The sequence below is a fragment of the Emys orbicularis genome, chromosome 1 (genome assembly GCF_028017835.1).
Source record: "Emys orbicularis isolate rEmyOrb1 chromosome 1, rEmyOrb1.hap1, whole genome shotgun sequence".
Classification (NCBI taxonomy): domain Eukaryota; kingdom Metazoa; phylum Chordata; order Testudines; family Emydidae; genus Emys; species Emys orbicularis.
In genome coordinates, this window is record NC_088683.1 from 234,876,337 (window position 1) to 234,892,609 (window position 16,273).

At 43.3% G+C, this 16,273-nt stretch overlaps 1 protein-coding gene across 2 annotated transcripts in view; it reads right to left on the bottom strand.

The window, feature by feature from the left end:
• The window catches only part of CLCN4 (chloride voltage-gated channel 4), a 34,446-nt gene extending 22,211 nt beyond the window's left edge, over positions 1-12,235 (bottom strand). For both annotated transcript variants that reach the window (XM_065413124.1, XM_065413116.1), the window contains exons 1-3: positions 12,092-12,235; positions 9,559-9,658; positions 4,478-4,665 (exon numbers count right to left, since the gene is read on the bottom strand). In XM_065413124.1, the coding sequence (XP_065269196.1) occupies positions 4,478-4,665; positions 9,559-9,658; positions 12,092-12,235 (432 nt within the window). The remainder of the gene's footprint in view (positions 1-4,477; positions 4,666-9,558; positions 9,659-12,091) is intronic.
• Between the last annotated feature and the right edge of the window lie 4,038 nt (positions 12,236-16,273).

A 16,273-nucleotide genomic window follows, 5' to 3' on the forward strand; every position in this document is an offset into this window, starting at 1 on the left:
TGTCCATAACCTATATTTGAGGTCCTGGGAGTGCTTTTTCAGATGGGAAGGATTAAGATGAGACAGTGCTGCGTGTGAGACAATCAAGGAAGTCTGTGTTAACTACTCCTATTCTGTTCCAGTTCCCAATGCTGAAAAACCTATGTTCCAATCTCATGAATGACAAAGCAGACAAGGCCATGATGGTCCCTGTTTGCCAAACATGCCATAACAATAACTAACTCTAGCATAATCCTAGAGATTTCTATCCAAATACAATATCAATGATTGGCCTTGCTGATAACAGCAGAAGAGCAGAGTGTTATCAACTGCCATGACCCAAGACTTAAGTCATAAATTCCACACTTATCACGGACACCCATCCATAGTCATAGTGGATTTTTATTGTTCCAACTGAAGAATGTTTTTTTAATTGGCCCATGAATGTCTTCTCCCTAGTGCTTTCAATTAGAGACTCAATGGTAATATTCACTATTCCCTTAGAGCAGTGGTTCTCAACCAGGGGTCCAGGGCCCCCTGGGGGGCCGCAAGCAGGTTTCAAGTAGGGCCGGCATTAGACTTGCTCGGGCCCAGGGCAGAAAGCTGAAGCCCAACTGTATGGAGCTGAAGTCTAGAGGCCCGAGCCCCTCCACCCGGAGCTGAAGCTGAAGCCTGAGCAAGTTGCCCTGCTTGCTACCCCCAACGCTGGTCCTTGCTTTTATATGCAGAAAAACAGTTGTTGCACAAGGGGGCCGTGGAGTTTTTAATAGGACATTGGGGGGCCTCAGAAAGAAAAAGGTTGAGAACCCCTGCCTTAGAGGACAGTCTGGGTTTGCAGTCCCAGGGCCAGATTCTCATCTCAACTACACTAGTGTGAACCTGCGGCAGCTCCAGCTCATCTGGTGAGAATTTGGCTGTAAAACATTGGGCTAAAGCAGCTATTTTGCTTCTTAATTTAATTAAGCTGTACCATATTTGTTTCTTTTGACAGACTTCTTTTTCAAATCTGAGATGTAAACACTGCAGATCTGTTTTATGTATTTGCTACAGACACACATACATATACTGCATTATACTGGGTCAGCCTACTAGGATCCCACTTATTTTGCACGACTACCTCACTAGGGATAACATTCATCCTCACATTCTCCAAACATTTGACATATGAACATAAGAGCGGCCATACTGGGTCAGGCCAAAGGTCCATCTAGCCCAGTATCCTGTCTTCTGACAGCAGCCAGAGGGAATGAACAGAACAGGTAATCATCAAGTGATCCATTCCCTGTCGCCCATTCCCAGCTTCTGGTAAACAGAGGTTAGGGATGCCATCCCTGCCCATCCTGGCTAATAGCCATTGATGGACCTATCCTCCATGAACTAGACACGTGGTCACAGGCAAGATTGAGTTCTTTTTTGAACACTTATAGTCATAAACTTTCGGAACTTTAAACAGCAGTTTCTAAAGATTAATAAGTTCTTTCAGAAGGGAAGTAGTAGTGACCCAGCCACACTTTTAGCTGCCATCACCAAGACCTGATTCAGGAAGGCAGTTACATGCTTAAATTTAAGCCTATGAGTCGACTGTCGGAGTCAACACTCTAGGCCAAAACAGATGGCTCCAGTGTATTACCAGAGGCAAGTTTAGTCTCCACAAGGAGGATGACGTGTATCCTACTTCTACAGCCTCCTCTGCTGGCTGTTTAAAGGAGTGGTACTGGCAGTGGAATAGGATAGTGGTTCTCAACCAGGGGTATGTGTATCCCTGGGGGTACGCAGAGGTCCTCCAGGGGTACATCAACTCATCTAGATATTTGCCTAGTTTTACAAAAGGCTACAGAAAAAGCATTAGCAAAGTCAGTACAAACTAAAATTTCATACAATGACTTGTTTATACTGCTCTATTTACTGTACACTGAAATGTATGTAAAATATTTATATTCCAATTGATTTATAATAATATGGTAAAAATAAGGAAGTAAGCAATCTTTCAGTAATAGTGTGCTGTGACACTTTTGTATTTTTATGTCTGATTTTGTAAGCAAGTAGTTTTTAAGTGAGGTGAAACTTGGGGGTACGCAAGACAAATCAGACTCCTGGAAGGGGTACAATAGTCTGGAAAGGTTGAAAGCCACTGGAATAAGAGAAGGAAAGAGCACAGGGTTGAATGGATGGCCCACACAGGTAACCTGTATAATAAGGAGTCGGGAAGAAAATATGGTCTGGTGCATAGTCTGATTTATTTTCATGTTTTCTCTAATTTAAATCTGCTTTTTGGGGGGAGGTTTCATAGAAAGACTATAATTAAAACAATATTGACAGATCCTATAGGATGTGTCAGAATTCATAGTGGCAACATATTTAAGGGGCTGAAAGCAGCCATAATGCCCAAAACCACAGGGAAGAAATGGTTTTGCAAAAAAAAAAAAAAAAAAAATCTATCTACATCTAGGGCTCCAAAATGTCAAATTCAGTTAGACATGATAAGCAGAGCCACAGCTGTGCATAAAATAGAAGAGTCTGAACAGATTACATCTGGGAAAAACCCTCCAAGAACTTTTTATGTAAAATGTTCTGTGAATTGTTCCCTCTGTACACTCAAGGCAACCAGTTCTTTTCACTGTGCTTGTGTCTGTTGTTTGGATGTCTTCTGCAAGGTGTAGTAACTTATGAATGAGAACGAAAATGTCTCTCTGTACTGACTGTAATTAAATCAATCTTGATTATTCTTAGAAGTTCTACAAGGCTTTGAGAAGCCTGCAGAGTTTGTACAGAGGTAGGACTGACTTTCTGTTGTATGTGTGTACATTTCTTGTGGGCCCCTGGTCCCTGATTGGGGCCTCTAGATGCTACCATCTAGAGGCCCCAATATAACAACAATATTAATACAGTTAGATCTACTGACTATAGCAGCCAGGGAGACTCGGGAAGACTGAAGATCTTAGAAGCTCCGTTGGTCTTGGGGAGTCACCAGAATCATGTCAAACTAATATGGTGTCATAACACAGTGGGGTAGCTGTGTTAGTCTGTATCCACAAAAACAACGAGGAGTCTGGTAGCACCTTAAAGACTAATAGATTTATTTGGGCATAAGCTTTCATGGGTAAAAAGCTCACTTCTTCAGATGCATCTGTTAGTCTTTAAGGTGCCACCGGACTCCTCGTTGTTTTTGTCAAACTAATAGTTATTTTCACTGTAATAATACCCTTGAGGATCAGAAACCTAGCTTGAATATGGTGAAAATATTAACTACATGTGAACTAAAACACCCATCCAGCTGTTATGCTTAATGCAATGCATAACATACAGTAGACCTGATTGTTGAGTTTCTGGTGCATATGGGTAAAACGAATATCCTTGAGGATGTTTTCTATTTATGTCCTCCAAGAAATCAAGTGGCCTGCTGTGGATTTCCTCAAGACAGGGCCTATATCAATTATATGTTCCCCCTGGTTCTTCCTTCCCACCTCTTCTCCATCCAGGGAATTTCTAATAAACTACAACTTCACTCCAGTTCAACAATTTAGCCTGGGACAATGTTTATTTAATGTTACTAAGAAACAACTACCAGTCTATAAATACTGACTAAGACAGTTGAAATGCCATACAAAGTGCATGGCATTGTGTCTCACCCACTGTACAGGAGCGATTCCTGCTTGGTATCTAACAGTGCAGCATATACACACAAGTTCCAGTGAAGTCAGTGAAACAACACCTCTGGAAAATTAGGCCAGGCATGTCCACAGACAGTGCAGTCCAGCTAAAACTAAAACAACGGCTTTGGGGTTACTGTTAAGAATGACCAACTTGTTGTTTTACAGTGATGACAGGGTTCTTAGAGACTATATGGAGTTCCAGGTTAAAATTCCACTGCCAAATTAAAGTGAAGGTTGTGGTGTTCTCCCTGGTGGAGTCAAACCTTATGTTTATTCTGCTAAATCCCTTAAACCAAAGATGACTTATCCCATGAGCCCATAAGAGTACATCCAAAACACTTTTTTCCTGAATGGATGAGATTGTAGCAAGCATCAGGTATTTTTTTAAAAATTGCTGGTGGAGAATACTCACATAACTCTGTTCTCCACAGAGAGAGCGAGCGCGCGAGATATTGGAGAACATTTTTCGAGCCGAAACTAATCAGGTCAAATTCGTGAATAGTTTCAGGTTGGCCACAACTGCATTTTTTAGCAAATAAACGACTTGTCTGAAAATTTTCACCCAGATCTAGTTATGAGGTAATTCTTTTATTTAGTAAGGATACATTCTCACAGACTTCATCTCTGCAGCACACACACCCATGAGACCTGGGGCTTATAACAGGCTAAGCAGAAAATGTTTGTGGGAACCCCAGGTAACAATATTGGCAGTACATAACTCTCTATATATTGGGGGTTGGGAGGCAGGCTGTTTGAAGAGAATATCACAGAGTAGTGGGGGGGAAAAGAATATTCTGGGAATGGTTAGTATTTCCCAGTCTCCAGCCTAACCAAGTCTTGCATACCTCAGACTGGTTTACCAGAAGCTCGGACCATTTCTGCCACTTGGGACATTTGTCCCTGTCATCAAATGTGGTTTCATTAGATGTCCAGCAGCACTGCTCATGGCTGTACCAGAATGCAGATAAGCAGACACCCTCTTTCAGATCTGTCATCCAGTCTACAGCTAAATCTATAACTCCAGCTAACGTGCCTGAAAAAAAGATCAGGAAATAAAAAATAAAGTGGAACACATATTAATCTAATTATATTGAAACAAAACACATGATCTGAAGGACCAGTTACAATATGAGCATAAAAATGTGCCAAATAATTAGACTGAACAGCTGAGAGTTAGTAGGGAGGAACTGAGCTTCTCCAAAAATATCCTCTCTTCTTCTACATTTTACTGTGCAATGCTTCTTTTTAACACCATAATTCTTATCTTGGCTCTGCCCCTGATAAAATAGGACATCACATTCCAAATACAGACACAGGTCCCAATCCTGCACGCTGATCCATGCCAGCATGTCATTTGACTGCTGGAGTACCAGTGAAGTTAATGGGACTTCACACATGCAGAGAAATCAACGTATACATATCGGACTGCAGGATCTGGGAAATTGTTCCACATGGTAGATGAGAGGAGGGGTGTGTGCGTGCACACACACACCTATTTCTGTTGGTCCCAGTACACAGATCTTCAAAATGAGCAATTTAAGTAATAAAAATAATGTTAAGGCCCAATCCTGATTTACTGAATTTTATGATAGTTTAGTCATTAAGATCAATGGGACTATGATTTAGTCTTTGATATAGATACCTAATAGTAATTCAAGCCCAAGAATAAAAATGTCCTTAAAATGCTTTCTTTATGAACTTCATCCTTCATTGCCGGAGCCAGCTTTTTCAAAAATTATACAGAGCAACAGTGACATCCAGTGGCCAAACAATGCTTGAGTATATGCCTTATGCTGTGGATTCCCAGAGAAGATCTTGACTTTCCTGTATAAGTCCTAATCAAACAGCGTAATCTACCATAGCTCTAGTATTGTGAAAACAGAGAAGTCACCTTAGCACCAATGCATTTTGCATCGTGCATAAGACTGTGAAAGCCTGTCTTCCATCACAGTAAAACCTCAAAGTTATGAACACCAGCATTACGAACTGCCTGATCAACCACACACCTTATTTGGAACTGGAAGGACACAATCAGGCAGCGGCAGAGACGGGGGGGGGGGGGGGGAGAGGAAGCAAATACAGTACAGTACTGTGTTAAACATCCTAAAAAAATAAAGGGAAAGTTTAAAAAAAAGATTTGACAAGGTAAGAAAACTGTTTCCATGCTTGTTTCATTTAAATTAAAGCAGCATTTTTCTTCTGCATAGTAAAGTTTCAAAGCTGTATTAAGTCAATGTTCAGCTGTAAACTTTTTGAGAGAATAACCATAACATTTGTTCAGAGTTATGAACAACTTCCATTCCCGAGGTGTTCGTAACTCTGAGGTTCTACTGTGATTATTTTGGACTTATTCTACACTGATGTCTCCAGATGCTGTTATTGAAAAACTATTACAATTGTATTCAAAAGTTAAATTAGAAACAAACTCTTTAAAAAGACAACTGAAAGGTTTTGCAATAACTTCAAAAGTACATCACATTTATTGTCACGTCAGCAAGAGGGATAATACTTGTCACCACTGTAAGGCCATATGACAACAATAAAGGATTTAATGTGATATGGGAAGAATCTCTCTCCAAACTAAAGGAGAACACAGATATGCCAATGAGAGGTATGTGAGATCACTAGAGAAGCAAAGGGGAAAGCTGGTGTAGCAATCCAAGTATTTGCTTTTGTAGAGTTAGTTTGATTTTTTTTTTTTTTTGATTTGGTTTGTTTTTTTGTGGCTTGTCATTTCTGGTTGCTCAAGTTTCTATGGAAACAGTGGGCCATATCCTAAGGCGGTGTAAATCACCATAACGCTACTGACCCCAATGTGCCTAGCTAAGTGAGTTTCGCTGTAAGCTCTATGATTTTCTGAAAAACCTCCCACTGATCAGAATCTTTAACTGGTTCAAGGAAACACAAGATCTGGGACTGGCACAAGGAAACCTCTGCCCTGTCCAAAATGTGCAGAGTTCGGACTCTACCTCAGCCTCTGATGGACCTCCCTATTTAGCTACACTTCCCAAGCTTCGCTTAAGGTACATCTACCCTGCACCCTGCTTTTGGCAGCATGTCGAGTACATACACTACGCACACACCCCAGCAGCGTACAGGGTAAGGCACCGCTGCCTCACCCCTCTGCCAGAGCCTTTCACTGATACATGGAGCTACACATTGCAGTGTGGATGCCACCTGCTTATTCACTGAGGCATGTAGCTACACATCCCCTCCATGCTGCCGCCCGTGGCGTGCAGTATAGACAGATCCTTAGAGACGCCTTCCACCATGCCCTGTCAGGTAAATCAATACTCGTGTCACTTCAGAGGTGGAGTAAATAAGGACTATAACGGGGTGGCCAAACTTACTGGCCCTCCAAGCCGCATACGACAATCTTCAGAAGTTCAATAGCCGGGGCACACCTGCCAGGAGCTGGGGCTTGGGGCTTCAGCGCCACGGAAGGTGCCTGATGGGGCTCAGGGCTTCAGCACAACCCCCCGGCAGGTGCATCTGACAGGGCTGAAGCCCCAAGACTCTCCTCCCTGCTGGGTAGAAGCCCCCATCCCACCACCCCACTGCAAGGTCCTGAGCTTCCCCCCACCCCACCAGTCTGGTAGGTGGAGAATGGGGGTGGTGGTGCCGCCTTGAGCCGCACTTTAACAGTAAAAGAGCTGCATGTGGCTTGGGAGCCACAGTTTGGCCACCCCTGGAGTATAAGATTGTTTTTAACCTTATAAAGTGACTTGCCTAAGGTCACAAAGAAAGTTTGTAGCACAGCTGGGGACATATGTCCGGACCTCTGATGTGATAGACTCACATTTCATCCATTACACTATGGTGCCTCTGAGAAAACTGCAGTTATGCTAGCTGCAAAATGAGGTTGCTGGGGTCAAGTGCTTTGAGATCTGCTAATAGATGAAAGTGCTACACATGTGGCCTACTTTTCACATAAGAAAACTGAGACATGGAAAGGCTGAATGACCTGCCTGGGCAGTACTGTGTGCTAATAGGTTAGGTAGAGCCCTATGAGCCAGAAAACCTTGTGCCTGATTTCCGTAAGTGCTGAAAACTCATCACTCCAAGGAAGTCAATGGGAGATGCAGCTGCTCGGAAACCTCAGAAAGTCAGGCTAGTTTAATTGACTTTCAGTGAGACTTAGGCTCCTAAGTGCCTAAATCACTTTTGAAAATGGGACTTAGCCATCTAGATCCCTTAGGCCTTGCAATGCTGAGTGAAACAACACCTAAACACCTTTAAAAATCAGGGCCGGCATGGCTTTCCCAACGTCACACAGGAAGTCTGTGGCAGAGCCTCTCAGGCTCCAGGCTAGTTCCCTAACCACTTGCCTTTTCTTTCTACTACATCAAGCCACCACAGTGATGAAGAAGTGTGCAGAAGACAATCTTGAGGGGTAGTCTGATGTATTTGGACAGGATCGTTTGGTAAAGGGGACACTGGAAGGCACATTTCCCTAAAAGGGCAGAATTAAATGTGTTGTGTGTTGTCTGTGGTGTACAGTAGTCAAAGAAGTGGTAAGGTGTAGGTCTGTGAGTAGTTAATATCCATTAACTAAGCCCAACCTAACCACAACCTTTTCCCTAGCATAGGTGCAGGATAACATGTTTTATTTCGATTTAGCCGGTTGAGATAAAAGGTGTTAACCTGTATCCACATTCGGGGAAAGGGTGGAGTTAGTTAACATGTTAACTAGCTCCATCCTAACCTCAACGTACCCATACGACATACATGAAGGACAACAATTCCATCTGGCATCAACTTTTGACGTTTCAAAATATTTTGGTTCCACATTGGAATGAGAGAGCTAGCGAGCATATGTTTTCACTGTACAGCTGGGTAATTGGGGTACTGGCTTGGAATGTGGGGGAGACAGGTCCAAGTCCCTGATTCAGAGCAGAGCTTTTCTTCCCAACTCAGGCAGAGCACTGACTTGAGCATTTCCCAGATTGGTACCCTAACCACCAGGGGTGGGTGGGGGTGGGTGTCTCATATCTTCCCAAGAAAAGTTTTGTGTAAATTTATGTGTCTCCATGAAACAGCATATTTTGCCAAAATTTCACTTCAACAAAAATGCTCCAGCTAGCTTTAGCCATAATGTTCCAGAACAGCTTTCAATCACAGTTCTAAACACTGATATTAAGGGTACTAACTTTACATTTGTTAAACCAGGAGATTCACACTAGTTTTGGTGAGAACATGGTGTGTAAAACTTGGCATTGTGCTGTTTCCTAGCAGTCATAATCACATTGACATAACTGAGACAGCATAAAAACTATTCAAGGCCGCTGTTTTAGGTTGGTAACATGAGAGCAGCTTTCCAAACTGGAAGACATGCTAAACTGAGCAGGAGCAACTCAGGAAATTAATGAATTTCCCATCTGAGTTTGTTGTTAAATATGTAATGTCTGTCTGGCTTGTGAGCAGATCTGGAAGTCAGTCTGAAATTGGTTGTGTGTCGGGTCTTTTTTTTTTTCTTCTTTTTTTCAGGCATGTATAAAGAGATAACTCAGTCTACAATGAATCTAGTGCATTAGAGAACTATATTTTCATTGTACTCTACACCAGTACTCTCCTCCTGCATCAAAATATCTATCCATGGAATTAAATTCACAAGAGCAAGAAAGGAACATGTGAATCAGAGGCTGAGATAGTCAAAACAGTTCAAGGCACTTCCACTCAGAGGCATGTTTTCAAAAGCAATACAGAAATCACATTACTTGTTAATAGCACTTTTTCTAGGTCAGCACTCAGTGTGAGACTTTCCAAGTGAAGCATTAAAACTGTGTGGGTGCATAACTGTCTCTTTATCTCATCCATCTTGAAAAGTTGGGGACCAGACAAAGTAAGTAAAAGATAAGCAGATGGCTCTGCAGGAAGACTGAGAGAGAGAGTTCCAGACACAGCACTTCTGCTATTGTGCACATACCTGCCAGTAGTCCTATGAGAAGCATTACAACCCATCCTGACCAGGCATCCAACAAACTCTTGATGAACTCCCATATGGATTCCTTACTTTTGCTTGTAATCTGTAAAAATACATACACTGATTCATAAGAGTTGGTTCTGTTGTGTCACATCTACAAGGCAAGACTCTGATTTGAACACAGATGGACTGAACACTAAAAACATTGATTGTTTTTACAGAGCTCGTGATCAAGTTGTTTAAAGTGAATTTGTCCAACCTTAACAATTTTACTTATTATTTCAGTTCTAATCCACCAGATTCAATATGTTTTTTCTTCCTTTTTTTTTTCTTCCCATATTGACAGATGAAATCCACGAGCAATGAAAGGCAAATTACGACCATCTTTTTGTAGGTCCTGCTCAAGAACCAGGGCGTGCACAATGAGATGATACAACAGTTTTGAAAACAACATTTGCCTGCTTTAGGTATAGATATAATTTGGGCTTTTGTTGATGAGTGCATTTGTGTTTGAGTCTGCATCTCTTACATAAAGTCATACAGTTTTAGGCCAGAAGGCACCACCAGATCATCTAGTCTGACCTTCTGTATATTATGACACCAACATCACCCACCACTGCAAGCTAAACCCAACAACTGAAATTAAACCAAAGGATTACAGCCCACAGGAGACTAGATTAATGTGTGCCACCATGAGAGAACAGGAGGGAGTGAGATGGACCAATGCCCAGGGTCTCTGCAATGGCAGAAAATGGATTAAGTGAGATATTCCCAGATAATTCTGGCAATTGACTTGCACCCCCATGCCTATGGGGCAAAAAAACAAAACCCATAGGCACTGCCAATCTAGCCGAATATCACATATGGCAATCAATTAGACATGGAGCATATGAGCAAGAACCAGTGTGATGTCTTACCAGTGACTTGTATAATGGCATTAATACCTCTCTAGCTCTACTGGAAATGCTTCGCCTGATACATCCTAGGATTGCATTTGCCTTTTTCACAGCCTCATCACATTAGTGGGTTATAGTCATCCTGAGATCAACCCACACACCCAAGTCTTTCTCCTCCTCTGTTGCTTCCAACTGATGAGCCACCAGATTGAAGCAGACATTCTTATTATTAGACCCTAAGTGCACTTTGTACTATTGAATTTCATCCCATTTCTATCACTCCAGTCTTCAAGGTCATGCAGATCTTTTTATGTAATATTCCGATCATCCTCTGTATTGAGAATGCCTCCCAACTTTGTATCATCAGCAAATTTCATTAGCACACTCCTACTCTTTGAGCCAAGGTCATTAATAAAAATACTGAATAAGGTTGGACCAAGACTGATCCTCGAGGAACTCCACTAGTAACCTCCCTTCGGTCTGGTAATTCATCTTTCAACACAACCCATTGCCTGCTCTCCTTTAGCCAAATCCTTATTCACCTTACAATGCCTATATCAATCCCTAATTTAACAAATAATTTCCCATGTGGCCCAGCGTCAAATGCTTTACTGAAGTCCAAGTATATTAGATCTACTGCATTTCCCATAGCTAAAAAATCAGTTATTTTGTCAAAGGAGGAAATCAGGTTAGTCTGGCCTGATCTACCTTTGGTAAAACCATGTTACACTGCATCCCCTTTACCTCTATGACTTTAATTATTCTTTCCTTCATAATTTGTTCTGAAACCTTGCATACTACTGAGGTCAGACTAACAGGTCTGTAATTGCCCAGATCACCTTTTTTCCCTTTCTTAAATATAGGTACAATGTTAGCTTGTCTCCAGTCGTATGGTACTACCCCAAAAAGATATATTTATTACAAATCCTTGCAACTGGACTAGCAATCTCATGTGCTGGTTCTTTCAGTATTCTGAGGTGGGAATTGTCCGGTATGCCTGATTTGAGTGCATTAAGCTCTTTCTGTTTTTCTTCCACCTCAGATGTGGTCATTTCCATTTCTAGACACTGCCTTCATACCCACATTCCATATTATCATCATTATTAAAACCAAGACAAAGTATTCATTTAGTTTTGGGGCTATACCTTGATTATCTTTCATCTCCTTCCCATCCACACTGCATAGTGGCCCAACCTCAACCGTCCCTAGTCTACTTCTAGTTATACAACTAAAAAACCTCATTATTTATTTTAATTTCCTTAGCAAGAACTCATTTAGCTTGACTTTTAGCAATTCTCTCTTTATTCTGGCATTTTCGAACCTCCATAGTGTAGCTTTCTTTGTTGATTAACACCTTTTCCAAATCCTTATAGGCTCTCTGCTTACTCCTAATAACCTTTTTGAGGTGATTATTTATCCAGGTGGGTCTACAACCTCTCTCTTCAAGTTTCCTCCCTCTTACTTGGGATGCAAATTTCCAAATTTTTTGTATAGTTGATTTGAAAAAATGCCAACCCTCCTCCATATTTAAGCCCTTGAGCTCCTCAGTCCAGCTGACTTTTTAAACTAATTCCCTTAATTTTCCAAAGTCTGACCTTTTGAAATAAAAGGTCATAGTTAACCACTTGGTTTTGATTTACCTTCCTATGTCTGTCAGTGTCACGCGACTTCTCTCTCAGCCAATCAATTGTGTGGAAGTCCTCATATGTCCCAACATCAGGGAAAGGCTCATCCAGGAAATCCATCAGATTGCCAGAACCATTCATGTCTCCTGCATTAACCATATTAGTACCTGTAGGAGGAAAAAAACACAAATTTAGAAAATTCATGCAACATATCCATTTGTTTCAGAACAAAATTATTCAGAAAACCCTCGACCCGCCACTACGCACACAATGCAAGAATGGTGGGAGCATGAGATAACAGGTCTTGTTTAAAGGAGCTTAGTCTGTATGAAAAGTAATGGTTTCTAAAGCCTACATCAACGGAAAAAATACATGCACCCTGAGCAAAATGTTTGCATAGAATTCCTAGTCCACTAAACCGGGATGGTTTCAGAATTCAGTTGAAATGGTGCACATCAGACCATGTCTGAACAAGTCAGCATAACCTTACAAACTAGCTGCTTGCAGGACACTTTATAGTCAAAGGGGCCACATTGGAAAATAAGTGGTGGGACTTACCTAGAATCCCAGCTCTATCCATTCATAATGGCAAAACAAAATGACACCCATAGCACATCACACAAATCTTCATAACATGATAATCACTCTGAAGATCTAGGGGATTTACTAGGATTGCCAGGTGTCCAGTTTTCAACCGGAACACCTGGTTGAAAAGGGACCTTGGAGGCTCCGGTCAGCACCACTGAACAGGCTGTTAAAAGTCCGGTCAGGTGGCACAGCGGGGCTAAGGCAGGCTCCCTGCCTGCCGTGGCTCTGCACGGCTCCCAGAAGCAGCGACATGCCCCCCTCCAGCTCCTAGGTGTAGAGGCAGCCAGGAGCTCTGTATCGCTGCTCACACCCCAAGCGCCGGCTCTGCAGCTCCCATTGGCCAGGAACCATGGCCAATGAGCTGCGAAGGCGGTGCCTGTGGACGGGGCAGCATGCAGAGCTGCCTGGCCGCACTTCTGCATAGGAGCTGGAGTGGGGACATGACACTGCTTCTGGGAGCTGCTTGAGGTAAGCACTGCCAGGAGCCTGCACCCCTGACCCCGTCCCATGCCCCAACCCTCTGCCCCAGCCCTGATCTCCCTCCCACTCTCAGAACCCCTTGGTTGCAGCCCGGAGCACAATCCTACACCCCAAACCTCTCATCTCCAGCCCCACACCAGAGTCTACACCCCCCAGACTGAGACCTCACACCCTCCTGCACCCCAACCCTCTGCCCCAGCCTGGAGCCCCCTTCTATACCCCAAATACCTCATCCTTGGCCCCACACCAGAGCCCTCACCCCCAACCAGAGCCCTCATCCCCTCACACACACACCAACCCCCTACCCCAGACCAGAGCCCCCTCCCGGAGCCTGAACCCCTCATTTCTGGCCCCACCCCAGAACCCACACCCCCAGCCCAGAACCCATACCCCCCCCACACACACCCCAACCCCCTGCCTCAGCCCGGAGCCCCCCATACTCCAAACCCCTCGACTCCACTTCCCATCTCGGAGCCCCCTCCTGCACCCCAAACCTCTCATCCCTGGTCCCACCCCAGAGCCCACACTCCCAGCTGGAGCCCTCACCTCCTCCCACATCCCAACCCCCTGCCTCAGCCCGAGCCTCCCTCCCGCACCCTGAACTCCTCATTTCTGGACCCATCCCAGAGCCCGCACCCCCCAGCTGGAGCCCTCATCCTCTCCCACACCCCAACCCCCTGAGCCAGCCTGGTGAAAATGAGTGAGTGAGGGTAGGGAGAGCGAGCAACAGAGGGAGGGAGGATGGAGTGAGTGGGGGGTGGGACCTCAGAGAAGGGGAGGGGCAGGGCCTCAGAGGAGGGGTGGGACAGGTGGCAGGGCAAGGGTGTTTGGTTTTGTGTGAGTAGAAAGTTGGCAGCCCTAGGAATTACAGAGGGGCCACCTGACTCCAGGATATAAGAAACAGGACTCACCCAGCCCTCAGAAAACATTTAATAGTACAGGGCTTGGGAAGAGGCTGCAGGGTAGAGGCTGCCCTAGAGGATTGTAAGCAGGGTGGGTGGCTTCTTCAGCCCAGCTCCACAGAACTTTCATAGTTCTGGGCTGATGGTCTCAGTTACTGTTGAAGGCAGGGTTTTGCCAGACTCATTACTACCAAGCCCTGAAAACCATATGTGGCTCACGTAACTCACACAAGCCAAGCATAAGAAGGTTCACACAGCACTACTGTACATCTCTCTCCCCAAGAAGCTTGAGCAAAGGTATTTTAGCTGGCTGGTCAAGTACATATAAGATGCAAGCTCTGTTGGAAGTGCAGGTTCCTATGTGGCCACTCAGGTGATAGTTCAAAAAAGACTGCCCGTGCTCCTGGTGAGGTCTGACAAGTGGTGGGGGTGGTACCAATTAAATAAACTGCTGTAGACACCAATTGCAATTTACAAGGAAAAATTGGAGATAAATATGGACTTTACAGATCCTTAGGTAACCTGACAGGAGCAGTACTGCAACATTTGGAATTCCTTAGCAGAAAGAATGTCCTTTTGCTATAGATTGATAAGGTAAATAAAATCCTGAACACCTTGGATCATATTCTGCTCTCAGACATCAACACACAAATCCCACATGTGTGTCAATGAGTGCTACACATGTGCAGGTAAAGGCAGAATCTGGCCCCCATGAATTCCTTAGGAAATTTACTGATTCCTATAATTAAAACAGGCAAAAATGTGGCAGACCTGTCCCTGGTGCTGTGCTCAGCTCCTCCCAGTCCACTTGCCTATATTTTTTATTTTAAATTATATTTAATCCCTCTTTTTCTATCCCTTTAATTTTTTGTGGTAGGAACATACAGGACATAAGCACCAGAGATCAGTTTTCTGAGTTTCTATTCCTTTGAGCACTGCCAATTAGGGACTTTTATACTACATTGATAATCTGCTCTGAGCAGACAACTGAAAAAAAAAAAAAAGCATAATCTTACAGGGAGTGCAGCAGCCATGATGACAAATTTATAGGAAGTCTTAAGTGCAGAAATCAAATAATCTTCAAGCACCATGGCATGTTTATCTGAAAATGAATCAATCTAGGGGAGTCCAAAGGTTGGGAAGGACATGAAACCCAGACAAGGTGTCCAACACAGCAATGTAATGCATGAATAATTTGCTGCTGGACTGGCTTTTTTAGTAAAAGTAGCAGTGAAAGAGTGACACTGAGAATAATGGCAGATAACCCAGCGGATGGCAAAGACTCTCCTGCACATACGAAACTCTTATCTTAATCTATCTCAGGTACTTATATGCCCCCTATCATCATAGTATCTGAGCACCTCACACTTTTTAATGGATTTATCCTCACTACACCCATTAGGTAATAGCACTCTATTATCCCCATTTTACAGCTGGAAACCTGAGGCACAAAGACTAAGTGACTTGCCCAAGATCACACAAGAAGTCTGTGACAGAGCCGGGAACTTAATCCAGTTCTCTAATGTCCCAGGCTAGTACCCTAATCCCTGGACCATCCTTCCACTCCTCATCCAACACTGATCACTTCATAACCAAAGACTGTGTTTTGTGGCTTGGCGCCGGCAGAGTACAATTTTGGATGTACGTGACCTGCCACAGTTGTGAGGATGATAAACTGGATGCGACTCTGGTTGTAGATTTAAATGTGTTTTTGTTTTGTGGTTATTTCTTTAACCAAATCACATCTCTTATTTGCTTAAATTTGCAGCTCTAAGCTGAGAGAGTGTGTCACATTTTGGTCCGATAGGGATGTGCATAAAAACAAGTTACAAAACTTATCAAATGCCAAAAAATTAGCAAGTGTCTAAATCTGAGGTCCCCTTTGAGCTTGAGGCCCAGGCCAAATGGCCCTCCTGGCCCCCCTCTGATTGGCCCTGCCTGGAGCAAAGTTTTACAGATGGGTGATAAAATTATGTTTAGAGTGGAAAATACTGAAACTCTCAGCTTTGTAGCATTGTTACAATATGTGCTAATGTAGAAACCACACACAGCTAGAAGGGATGTATGAGTGAAATGGTGTGCTAGATAGGATGGTGATTGATTTGATGTAAAGTATATTTGCTCTAGCAAGGACAGACTAGAATGTCTTGCAGCCCAGAGCAAACTGAAAAGCATATTGACTGGAAACAACTAGTTGAAAAGCCATCAAAGGAAAATGCTTGGCTGT